We start from the raw sequence: 14,139 nt of genomic DNA, 5'->3' as shown, positions 1-14,139 counted from the left end.
TAGGACCACTTTTAACTCTTAAATCTTATTCTGGGATATCTCATGAAAGTGGTTATGCAAAAAAATCCTATGAAAATATTTTTAGTCTGTTTTTTAAGGGATGGGATTCAACCTTAGTAAAAAAACGTAACAATTAACAAAAACTATTAGTAACAACGTGACTTATGCAGTAAATTATTATAGTCATGGGAAGTCTATCAGTTAAATTAGGAAAGATATTTTTTATAACCAAAAAACAGTTTTTTAATGCTTATTACTATAACGAACCATTAATTTCCATTACTCATCATTATAATTTGTTGCCTGTAATTTGCCACTTTTTTTCTAACGTAATGAAGTAATTGGATATGTACGTCAATGGCTAACAGGCCGCAGTATAACGTCTACTGTTTCATTGTCGTTAATAAAACCTTTCATACGATATATGTCATGTATTAATATTACTTTAATTAACCTGAGAACAAATGTGACTTTTTTGGAATTAAAGTCTAGTCGCACAAAAAATTACATTCATTGTTTTTTTTTTAATTTTTATAACCAAGACGATCTTACATATTAATTAATTATTATATCTTTTTTTATGATCATTAAGAACTTGTAGTTAGTGTTTTTGTAAATTTATTTATTTATTTACTAGTGTAATTGTTGATTTTCTTCAAATACGGCGTTAAACCTTAACACGACAATGTATATTTGCTAATAGAGCTGATCTCATTGTAACCTTCATTAATATACAAGCCAGTCTTTATTGTACATTTTGGCAACTCTGTCTTTTGCTGCTTTGTTTTTTTTTCACCAAACAAGAGGAGCATACTGCTAAAAACTGTTATATAGTATCAACAGATTAGTTTAGGTTTCAGAGACTTTACAGTGGTAGGCTACATAGTAGAAAATTTATTTCATGGCTTTATCTGTCTTACTATTCACTCAGATATTAACGGCTTTCGATGGATACTTATTTTAACGGGTAGGTGAACAAAGGGCTTGTTTGTAACAAAGCGTAAGTTATAACACGACTTTTTCATAGGTTATTTGAACGCTTTTAACTTATTTAGCTGCCTCTGTCTTATCCTCTTATCGCCATGCATCGATACCGTCTATCGAGTCGTCTGCTGATAGTCGTAAATAGTGGATATGTGCACGTGCTTCATTGTGGTCGGGTTATGTAAAATTTGACTATTGTAAAATGTTCAAACAAGCCAGCAATTTAATTAAACCTAGCCTGTGAGACATGTTCACACCTTAGAATTACGTTCGGATGTAACAATTCGTTGGAATGAGGTATAGTAAAAACAAGAGTCACTCCAAGTCACAATGCTCCAGACCATCCCTTTCTCCCCTATAGCACTCTGATGCGCGATAGAAGCACAACTATCAGCCAAATGCTCTTCGTGTGGGAGTCCTGGGTAATAGAACTCCAACATGGTTCCCTAACCGATTCAAATTCAGGACAGCATAACGCGCTTTATTCATGTAATTCCCTAGTGACTTATCCGCGAATCCAAAATTGCTTGCTTGGGCCTAAAACCTAGGCTCCGGACTACGTCCGGTTCAACTTTTATCCTTGAGATTTGGTGCTTAAGTATTTGGGCCCTATGTGCCCCGGTTTTTTGTTTTTTTTTTGCTTTCGCCGGTTTTTATTAGTGTTTTGTTAATTATTGTACTGGAATCAAATTTCTATCGTAAAAATTGGAGATAACTACACCGATGAAATCTCCATACAACGAGGAGTCAGACAAGGTTGCATTTCGTCGCCGACACTGTTCAATGTTTACTCAGACCAGTTATTTAAAAAGGCACTTGACAGACAACCATATGGAATAAAAATCAACGGGGAACTACTTAATATGATTGGATATGCGGACGATACAGTAATTCTGTCAGATAATATTGAAGGTCTCCAAATTCTGTTTGATCGTATTCACGAGGTAAGAGAGGAAATGGGCATTAAAATAAATTCAAACAAAACCACACATTTACAACTGACCAAGCATTGAAAACATAACCTTACTTTTCTCTGCCTTTATTTGAGGGTGTTTTAGGTTATTTACCATTAAGTTTGTGTTGTTTAGTACCATTTTGTTGTTTTCGGTAATTAGTGAGTTTGTTTCGTTTAATTCCATCATGGATATTACGCCTAGAAATTGTATAAAGTGAAACTCACTTTATAGTTCAGGGACAGCGGTCGAAGTTAGTCAGGAAGTCTGACAATGAAAACCTTACACCATCTCATATTGATCCAACCTTAAAACATCCAGTGAAAAAAAGTTTTGGGCATGTTTTTCATACACGGGATTGTATCTTTGCTACTAATCGAAAACATGATGAATAGCCAAAAATACAAATCCATGTTGGAACAGCGTTTGAACACTTCTTCATGTGCCTTGTCCGTTCCGAACGTTGGCAATCAACATAGCTATTCTGACTTTGTTTACGGCAGATCTGAATAGTTCAGCAGATGACAATCCGAACCATTGCCGAAGTTTTGGAGCCACGAGTGTCTTCTCCTCCCTGGACCCCTTCTGCTGTCTATTTTCCCTTGAACGATCAGTTGTAGTACTCTATATTTATTATGTCTCATAACGTGACCCAAGTATTCCAACTTTCTTTTCTTTATACTTATTCCTACCTCTCTCTCTTTACCTATCCGGCGTAGTACCTCTTCGTTGGTCACGTGCTCAGTCCAGGATATACGTAATATACGTCGGTAAGCCCACATTTCGAAGGCCTCTACTTTTTTCATCAATGTTGCGGTCATTGTCCACGCCTCCATTCCATATAACAAAACCGGGAATACATAACATTTCAGAAGTCGAATTTTGAGAGGTAGGGTGAGGCTTTTATAGGTGAAAATTTGCTTCATGCTAGTGAACGATGCTCTTGCCTTTTCTTCTCTTATACGTATTTCCTTCGCTTGATCCCAATTTGAGTTAACTGTTGTTCCCAAGTAGATGTACGAATCCACGTGTTCAATTCGTTCCACGTTTGAACACAGAACTCAAAAAATGTCAGCCCCAAGGAGGAGCAATTCTTCAACAGGACTCTGCTCTCTGTCACAAGTCAAGATTCTTAATTTTCGTACTGTTACGACCGGTCTCAATAGATGTTACAACTATTATAGTCCTATGCGCGGGGCAGATGTAACATTGCACTTTTTTTAGTAAAATGCTAGTTGATTAATAAATACCATTCTTTTTAGCCTTTCTTCAGTTTAATTTTATTAAGAACGAATTAAAATAGCATTAAGTGTTCAACTAGTGATAATTGGGAAAATCGCTGTCAAGATATATTTGATTTTATGAAAATTATTACAACTAGCCCACAGCTCCCCTAAAAACCCGTTAAAATATGTGAGAGTTTTTAAGATGACTATAAATTATAAATACATAATCGTATATGTATATTATTAGGGCTGATTTACACTGTTTTAATGTATTTATTATAAACCACATTTCGACCACTTAATGCACATTGCTACATCAAATATGTTCATAATCCATTTATTTTATAGTTCCTATATTAACAGCAAATATTTTCAAAATGGGCTGAAAGCGACAGGTACATTAACATATCTCCATCAGTAGGTCAGTTATCTAAAGCCGAAAACAACAAAACACGGTAAAAATCCATTATCCACTTTCGCCGATTAAGCCGCTGCGTCTAAAATTAGACGTGTGGAAAGGCGAAAAGTCGACCTGGTGGAAAACATATACATTTTATTTACATGTCACCATATTATAATCTGATATTGGCTCGATATGACGCAAAAGATATATTTTCAGAGACGAATTTATTTTCATAACTCCGTAAATAACCTTTTATTGGGAAAATAGAGATAAGGTGCTGGAAATATGATTTTCTAAATAAATTACGGTAAAAATTTTATTTACATTGGGATAATTTTAGCTTAATTCAGTTATTAATGGAAATCCAGATGAGTTGTTGGATATATATAGGTTTTTTTGCTTCTTGACCTAAACAAATTTCATAAAGTGCGGAAAATTGTCACAATTTTTTGTAGTATTGCATGTAATTTGTCAGTCAGAGCCTTTATAATAGGTATGTGTATAGATTTTTTCTTCTTCTCAAAGCGCCTAGTTGTTCGGGATCTTGGCGACTATCACAATAATTAGCACTTTATTAAGCGATGTTTGAAACAATTTCGTGGTTGTCATACTAAACCAAGTTATCAGATTTTAAAGCCAGGGCTTTCGTGTTCTTCCTGGTTCCCTTTTGCCGCGAACTTTTTTTAACTTAAATTCTAAAAATAGTCATATTTTTTATATAAACACACACCTATGAAAATTTTTATCCTTATGAGATCTTATGATCAGTCAAAGAGTCAAAGATAGGAATTTTACCATATTATTGATTCCTTCTAATCCATATATTCATATATTCTCCTATTTAATCCGGAGTTCCTTTGTAAACATATCTTTCTAGCTGTAATTTTGCTATTTATTACATGCTAGCAATCTTGGTCAAACCATGTTTATTTTTCTTATATTTCTCATAGTGTTTCCTTTACCGTATTCGTAATCGTTGTTTGAAATTGGTAAGAAAAGACCAAATACAGATACAAATAGTCTAAACCTTATAAATTTGTACTAAGACTGTGGCAGGGACATCTAAACTGAGTAGTACACCGCAAAGAACAGACTGGGTGTGGAAGTTCTAATCCAAAACGAGGCATGTCCCAATGGCTAATAGGAAACGTACTATGGCTATGTAGGAGAATAAGGATGAATAAGATATAACCAAATAAACACCAAAATAAATTCACAAAGTGAAATGCTCCAAGCTCTAACACAATGTAGAATAGCTTACCGATACATATCCCTCATCAGATACATGTATCAGCATGCTACAGCCTGTGTAAGACTTAATGAAGATACTGGGACCTTTTGTATTGAAAGAGGCGTTTGGCAAGGAGAACAGGCGTTCGGCAACATGTCTCCTAAATTATTTACAACTTTGCTAGAATACGCTTGTAAAACAATAGATTGGAACGAAAAGGGCATCACTGTAGATGGAACATTTTTAAATAACCTTAAATTTGCAGATGATATCGTTCTTATTGCTAAAACGCTCCTTGATAGACCTATTGGTCAAAGAAGAAGAGGAAGACCCAGAACAAGATTCCTAGATAACATAGACCAAGATATGAGAAATATGGAAATACGTTCTTGGCGGAGGAAGGCGATGGATAGGGACGACTGGAGAAAAATTCTTGGGGAGGCTAGGACCCACACAGGGTTGTAAAGCCAAAATGATGATGATCGTTCTTATTGCAGACAGCTTTGATCAGGCACAGATAATGCTCCAAGAACTCCATACTGCCACAAAAAGAGTTGGTCTTAAAATAAATTTTTCAAAAACACAATTTATGACAAATTGAGTTCACAACAAAAACATCTCAGTAGAAGACAAAGATATTGTTTTATTAAAGGAGCCAGTTGACTCCTATAAATACTTGGGCCATGAGATCAGAATAAGTCGAGACAACCGAACAATCGAGCTGAAAAGAAGAATAAACCTCGCTTGGGCTGCATTTGGAAAGATGAAGGATATTTTTAGGTCTAAGATGCCAATGTGTCTGAAAAGAAAAGTATTTAATCAGTGTATTTTGCCAGTGATGACCTACGGTGCAGAAACCTTAACACTCACAAAAACAACAGAGAGTAAACTACAAGTTGCGGAAAGGGCAATGGAGAGAATAATGTTAGGGATTTCTCTACGTGATAGAATACCCAATGCTACTATACGCAAAAGATCAGGAGTAGCAGACGTTATTAAAAGGATAACAACACTAAAGTGGAACTGGGCAGGTCATGTAGCAAGATCAGTTGATGACCGGTGGACATAAAGAATTTTGGAATGGAGACCCCGAATACAAGCTAACAGAAATAGAGTTCGACTACAAATAGTAGTAGTGACTACAAATTGGATTCAGATGGCGCAAAATCGGACTGAGTGAAAAAGCATGCGAGAGGCCTATGTTCAGCAGTGGACGTTAGAGGCTAGTTGATAAAATAAACACCATTGAATCAACTTAAAACATGGCATGAGTGCTGCTGCTATGTAATTTACTATAGATTTCTTAACTGAACATCACACACATACTTCACACACAAAAACAAAATATAGATACATATACTCAATCGGAAATTCACCAGACAGAGCTTATACGATGATATTTGTGTGATTACTACAGCACTCTCAATTTTCGAGGTATTTCGAGGAACACCATAATTTCCATATGTTGCATAATAGAAAGAGAAAAATGTGTGAGGTTAAAGGATGCCTCATAGAGCTGTCAAACGTTAAGGAATTATAGCCTTTGGGTCTCACAGCATTTCGTTCCGAGTCGTGGGAATAAAATGAATCGGCAGCAAAAAGATACGGTCTAGAGGAGAAAAGTCTAATATAGTAATATAAAGTCTATATATATATATATATATATATATATATATATATATATATATATATATGTATATATATATATATATATATGTATATATACACTAGTTATTTTGCCCGCTACCATGCGACGGGGGTCCAATCTATTACCATCTACAGTCACTTCAGAACAAAGTCACTTTTGGAGAATTGCTAAACTTTTACGTAAAGTCGTCTTCTAAAATCGATCTTCGAACAAAATATTTTTGGGAAATCTTGAGTTTTATATTATTTTTCTACCGATCATCAAATTCGCAGCCAATATTCCAGAACCATAGCGCCCATCATACGGCACATGCCGGTTAACAGCATACGGTTACCTTTGCCTTAGATACCTCTCATAAAGAAAATACCGTCCGCTCCACACTTTAATCAAAACTCCTACTGTCAGAAATGTTCGCGCCAGGCCACGTCACCATCGACGGTATAAATGACCCGTCCCCTATTCCAACACCAGTAAATTAGTCATCAGTGTAGTAGTGTCTGGGGACTCGGGAGATTAAGACCTCGAAAGCCCTAAAGAAAACATCGAAGAGGATGTGTTCCTGTTGAGTTTAATATTAATTCCTGTAATAGTATTAATTCTTAGGTATATTATTTATTTCGCTCATAGACTTCAGTACTCCATGTTGCTACTCCTCCACGCTAGGACTTTTTTTGGAAGTCTTGTTTTCGCCATACCTTGCTTTATTACTGTTTGTTTATACCTGTTTGACTAGTCTACACTAGTCTATTTAAAACAAAAACAATCTTTAACTACAAATAGTGATACCGTAGAAAATTTAGTTCCCCATGACATACAACCGTTTTCTCTATTTTTTGTTTCGTGCTGTTCCATGTTTTATTACTAATTATGTATAATTATTTTAACAACGCTGGTATAAATTCTATGTTTAAATATTTTTTATCCAGTGTATGACGTTAAGGTATCCTACTTCCTTTCAATTTTACCATTAATTGACACATACAAAATGCACGTCTTTGTTTTGTTGTTAAAAATTTTAAACAAAGAAGGCAAAAATATAATATTATATTATGCTACCGTACGAGAGACAAATAACCTCTAAAGTGAAGATAATATTTTTCCATACTGCAGGAAACACTAAAAAACCGAGAACTGAATTTTTTATTCTAAAGAATTAAAAAAAAAAGTTATAATTTTTAAATATATTAGTGACATGTAGCTATTAAGAATAAGGGAAACAAAAGCATTTTAAATCTGCATGCCCCGAAAAATGGGATGGATGAAGAGGACAAATGCATATTTTATAGTTTATTAGCAGAAGATTTTAGAATCCAGATGAAACCTTTAATCAAACAGAAATATCACCACATAATTGCACCTGTCACAAGCATGAGACGGTTATGGATTGTGGCTCTGTGAGAAGTAGAAGCGAGCTGGAAAATGACGAAATGCTTAGTGGAAATTATGAATCTCCAAGCTTCTGAATCTTATATCCATGTTGCTTTTTGACAATGACGTCTATATCACAATTGAGGCCATTAAAAAAAAGAGAATGTCTACGTTCAATCTAGAACTCGCTGGTTTCTCCCTTTCGCCTTGGGTATGTATATTAGAATAGAAAAATAAAAGCAATATGATAAATAAACTATATTAAAGCAAGTAAAGAGAATAAACAAATAACATACATGCAGAAGATTATATAAATCCCTAATATTTACAAATTAAAATATGCTTGGTAAAGATACAAAAAACACGTACTTATTTATAACCCAGATTGCTTTAAAAAAGGTGAATGAAGTAGTGTAAAAACACAGCTGGTTTAGAAAACTAAATATTGTGATAGCAACTTTGGGTATCTATATCACACAAAAACTGCTTGTCTACAAAAGAAATCATTAGTATGCTAAAATATGATAGGCAAGAAAGACCAATGACTTCTACAGCTGATTGCCACATAATTATCGATGTAAAGCAATTAGTAAAACTTTGTATATAAGGTAAATAACATTATAAAAAATATATATGTAGATACAAATGTAAAAAAGCTTCAATTATTGCATACCTAATACTATAAATACGTATGTAAACAAACGTAAAATGTTCTGTTAAAAGTAAATTTAAATATTCCAAATAAAGTTTGCAGCAAAAAAATGCTTATACCAGTAAACACTACTCGATATAGCAGCAATGAAGTTTTTGGCAACAACTAGTGTAGATTGTACGTTATCTCAATAGAATGATAGCAACACCCGCTATCGAAAACGACGTCTTCTTCGGCATATAGAAACCACAAAAGTATTGATGATTGCGGAGCGACATAGAGCCCTAACTAAGACATGACTGTCTTGTTCGGCCGATGAAACGACTCTCTTACTGACTGCAAAACTGCGGTTGGTTCACAAATTGTTTTTGACAAGTTGGAGCAATGCGTGGGTGTATAATTACCCACGAAATCCACTAATTTTTCTGTACTTGTTTGTTAACAACAATGTATGAAAGAACATTCTTTTGTTTGCAACAATGTATTAACAACCGTCTAATTGTTCAATAGTTCCATGTTTTCGTAAGCAGAATCTTGGCTAACTATACGGGGAGAATCAAAACTAACCTGTTGATATTTTAACAATGTTTACATACAGCTACGAAACTGCAACAATCCAATTGTGGTGTTTAATACTTTGCCGTAATATTGGCAAATTTTGTATAATTGTCGCCTTTGTATATCTGGCTTTTATGTATCTATACTTGCGAGCAAAAAAATCGACTCGCTTAATGAATTGTAGTTTATGATTAGTAATTTTATGTTAAGTTACTTTGGCTTAAAACAATTAATGCAAAAATTATTGTCTCTTCTAGAGCTTTTCAAAAATAATTGTTTTCTGCAAATTGGCAACTGTTAATCATGTGTAAAATTTGCCTACTTCTTTATGGCACAGGGAATGCTGCAAACATTATAACGGTCATGTTAATTAGATAAAAACTTATATAATGTTGCAACGCAATTTAGACCTCTATGAATTTGCCGGTGGTCGTCTCAGTCGCTTTTTAAACGTTGACGTGTATGTACACTTCAAAGTGAACTGAATATTTTACAAATGGATACTTCACCAGTGAAGGCGGCCCAGGTAATTGCATTATTACGAGAGGGCTATAGTCAGAAGAATGTCGCTGATCGCTAACTTATGACGCAGTCTGGGGCTTACTGTCGATACCATGAGATCGGTAGCTACAGTCAACAACCAAGTTCGGGTCGGTGACGTATAACGACAGAGTAAGACATTGGTTCATTGCCCTAAGTGCCTTGCGGAATCGGCAGGCTTCTGGAGTTGAGCTTCAACAATCCTTGAGGAATGTGCGAAGTGTCACTGTCACTCAGTGGACAGTTAGGAGAAGACTTAAGGCTGCCACTTTGACTCCCAGATGAGTTAACTGAGCTCCCAAATTGAACGCACGTTAGAAACGAGCTCGACTTCAGTTTCCCCGAGAACACGTCAATTAGGATCTTGGCCAATGACGCAGAGTTTTATTCTCTGATAAGAGTCGAGTATGCTGGTTTAACTAGGACAGAAAATGATGAGTTCATCGGGGGCCCGGAAAACGATTTTTCTAATGCTGCAGTGTGGAAACAGTAAGCTATGAAGGTAGTTTGTGTATGTTTTTGGGGTGGTATATCTTTAGAAGAAAAACCAGAGGTTATGTTCGGGTCCGGTGGTGGCCGCAGAGGAGGTTTGATAGCAGAACGTTATATTACGAATATTCTCCAGGACCATGTTGTTCCTTACGCATGCTACATAGGCAACGATCATGCTAATGCATGATCACGCTCGATCCGCACAGCGCAGATTATGAAAGATTACCTGGCTAACGCTAATATAGCAACAATGAATTGGCCTCGATTGAGTCGGGATATGAATTCCATCGAGCACCTATGGGATGAACTTAAACGCAGGGTTCGGGTCCGTAATTCAGCACTAGCGACAGTGGCAGAGTTCCTGACACCAACATTTAAAAACTGCATTAGATAAAGAGAGGAAAGCGCTTCCTCGGGAATAAGTCAGAAACTTTAGAAAGGCTTAAGAGATCGCATGGAAAATGTAAAACAACTCAGAGGAGGAAATACTCAGTATTAATTTTGATTGTTTATGTTAATTTACTTTTATATTCATTTCATAATGACACTGAATACAAGTTATCTTTGGTATGTTCTTTACTTACTAACTTTATAAATATTGGTGTTATTGCAATAAAAATTACTTCTGTTTTTTTACTTTTAATTATATATATATATATATATATATATATATATATATATATATATATATATATATATATATATATATATATATATATATATATGGGGAGATACAATGACATATCAGCCTTGTAAAGAAATATAAGTTATTTTACTTTTGAGTCGTTTTTTTTTTGCCTGCAAGTGTAGGTATTGGATAATCCGTTCTTCTAGATTAATTATTCAATTAATATATTTCTGAACCAGACATCTGTAAACTTTTTACTGTCACTGTGTCATAATAGCTTCAGTGGTATGTAATTTACATATTCATTAACCAAGTAAATAATATTTTTATCTTTTTGTATATTTTTTGTAAAAATATATGATAGCACTCTTCGTGTTTGTACCACACGTCAGAATATTTATCCAAAGACCCTTTTCATCAGTAACTTGTACGTGTTATCTAATAAATAAACCTTGTTGAATTTTGTTCAAATATTGTCAAAGTCGAGCAGAGAGCTTCGGTCCCATCAACTACAGCATGGCAGTCGGAGCGATGACGCACTTCTGACGTCAAAGAGGCTAATGTAAACCCCTCTTTCCAGCGGGGTTGGATACAATGCCGTTAACGGAACGATGAACGCTGCTTGTCGTGCCGAAAAGTTTGGAGAAGATTGGAATATTCGGAAGTGTTCATATTGTGGCGAGCGCAGGACGGGAATCGGGGGAAAAGGAATAATGTGAAATTCGTTGAGGTCTTTGAACTTTTCGGCGAATTCAAGAGATGTATAAGTAGGAACAATTGTATTACCTTAATACTGGGGAATTTTGAAGGAACTGTATTTGAAGTTATAATATTGTGCAGAAAACGGAAAAAATGGGAAAAAGGCAGAACAGACGCCAGTGAAGTACTTCATTTCAGGAAATGAAAAGCAAATCGCTAAAAAATATGAAGCGTAAGCAGAAACCTCACTTTTAAGTAGATATTTAATTAAGATTTAAAGATATGTAACGTTTTGTATGCCTCATTATAAAAAGTTATTTATTCATCACCAATTCATTCACAACATGGAAAATGTTGTAAAATGTGTTGTTTTGTTTGTTACAGACAACACATACAAGACAAGTATGTGTTTGGATTTCAATGGACAAAATTGAACAATAATTTCGTTATTATAAAACGTATTTATTTCTGTTCTTGGATTATCATTTACATGTAAGGATGGACAGTACAACTAAGAATATTTTAATATACACCACAAGATAAACAAATATTTTCAAAACAGTGATTTGAAAGCATTAATTTAATTCAAAGCAGAGTACGGGCCGCTTGGGCCTGGGAAAATTTTGTATCTCAGTGGCATTGCAAGCTCTTCCCCTTCTGACGTCATACGCTTGTTTCCCTGATTTATCGTCGACTTAAAATCGTGACCACATTACTCTGTTAGTGGGGACTAAAAATTGTGACCGTATTTTTTACAGACTAATAAAAGGTACATTTACTTACCTCAGATGACTCAACACCAGTAGTTTGAGGTGATATGCGCAACTTAAAAGGTTGCCAGATCTTTTGTTTTGGTTTGTTGTTTGTTATTAAGCATGTCCTAGCATAAAACACGATCTCCTATATACATTATAACAACTTATAAAGAGTGTATAATGCACTTTAATTTGGCCCGGCCAAATTCCTTCTTAAGGTCCAGGAAACATAGATATGCCTGTTTGTCACAATCTAAAATACATTATTTACATTTGTAAGATTATTTAATATTTCATTATTGGGTATTAGTGTTGGATGAGTTACGTGAAATAACGGAATTTACGACGGGTCATGACGTGATCCGTCGTGAGCATGAGTAATCTTCTCGGTCTGAACGTTAGCGTGACTTATGAAAATTTCCGATTGAACGCCCCCTCGCGCATTGCATTAGTTGCGGTGGTTTACGTTACCGGACTAAACACAGTAATCTGACTAATCGAGCGCGGAGCCATGCTTTATTGCCGCGTTGTCAATTAAATCGAAAAATTGAAATTTTGAAAAAGATTGAATTAAAAATGATTTCACTTTGACTTGAGATAGTCTTCTGATGTAAGATATAAATTTCCTTCACATAAAAATGCAAAAAGTGATGTGTATTTATGAATTTTTAATTAATAGAGTAATTAAGATAGGCGATATGTTTTTAAATAAGATGTGTTTAAAAAGCAGACAAAAGCGGCAAAACAATCGCTTTTATTCCGATTATTAAACATAAACAATCTTATATAAAATGTTTAACTCCCTTTAATATTTACCCTAGAGAAAGCATGACTTAAAAAAAACAACAACATATCAGCTCATGCAAAGTTAATTATCTTAAGCAAAATTATGTATTTTAATTAAATTATACTCTTCAAATATGAGGCAAACTATTTTAAAAAGATTTTCTTTATTTTAGACTGCGAATCTCTCATACGAAAAATGTTAGTATTAGAACCGAACAAAAGGTACAGCATCCAACAGATTAAGAAGCATCGGTGGATGCAAATGGGTGTACCTCCAATTCTACCTCCTACCATTAGCTTTTCTAATTCTCAACCCAACGAACAAATTTTGAGGCTGATGCAGAGCTTAGGCATCGATGGATCCAAGACAAGAGAGGTAAGTAACTTTAAATTTATTTCCCTTCAGTTTCACTGAAATCTTTCTGTCACACAACGCATCACTCACTTATTTCCTCTTCATCTATTCCATTATAATTTTAATGTATGTCTTCCTCATAGTCCTTTTAGAAACAAAGGCATTTAAACCTCCTTTAACAAATCCTGAGCCGCTACCAATAGGGCTAATAATAAGGCGTTTTCCTTTTCCAGATGGGGCTTTTAAACCTGTCGACAAACCATCTAGGAAAGTTTGTCGTTTGTTTTTCACCAAATTTTCACCTGCCAAATTTTTGTCACAATATGTCCCTCATTTAACCACGTTTTATCTGTATGTTATCTTTTTTTCCATCTCTTCGAAATTCTGTGTCATAAAATGATTTCTTTTTGAATAAGGGTACTAGTACCCTTTCTCTTTAAATACTGAAAGTTCGTTTTACGTAAAATACCTACGTAACAAAACACGTCTTGATATTTTTGGAATATTTTCATTAGATTGAAGAGAAGGAGCAATTTTTTTATAGTTGGTAATTCCTTTCTGAAATAATATTCATGTACTGCATGACGAATGGCCTTCACTAATAATACTACAAACAATTTTGTTCTCTGCTTGACGAAGAGCCTGTGAGTGTGCTTATGAAACTAACTTATAGACAACATACAATAAAAGAACTACCCAGACAATGGCGTTGTTGCCAGTTAAACAGAAAAACCAAAATGTGCTGCCAAAATTCGAATTTGGAAATTATGAAATTTTCATAACAGTTGTAAAAAGAAACAAATAAAAAGTTGTAAAAGCGGAAAAAAATACGACATCTATATGCGCTAATGAAAGAAGCGC

General features: G+C 34.7%; 1 protein-coding gene across 1 annotated transcript in view; it reads left to right on the top strand.

The window, feature by feature from the left end:
• Positions 1-14,139, top strand: part of LOC140440143 (uncharacterized) — a 156,116-nt gene that overhangs the window by 131,303 nt on the left and 10,674 nt on the right. The window contains exon 7 of the mRNA XM_072530448.1: positions 13,097-13,299. Within this exon, the coding sequence (XP_072386549.1) occupies positions 13,097-13,299 (203 nt within the window). The remainder of the gene's footprint in view (positions 1-13,096; positions 13,300-14,139) is intronic.

The sequence above is a fragment of the Diabrotica undecimpunctata genome, chromosome 4, assembly GCF_040954645.1.
Source record: "Diabrotica undecimpunctata isolate CICGRU chromosome 4, icDiaUnde3, whole genome shotgun sequence".
In the NCBI taxonomy this organism is placed as follows: Eukaryota; Metazoa; Arthropoda; class Insecta; order Coleoptera; family Chrysomelidae; genus Diabrotica; species Diabrotica undecimpunctata.
The sequence above is the reverse complement of the archived record's forward strand: the minus strand, read 5'-3'. Positions and strand labels throughout refer to the sequence as shown.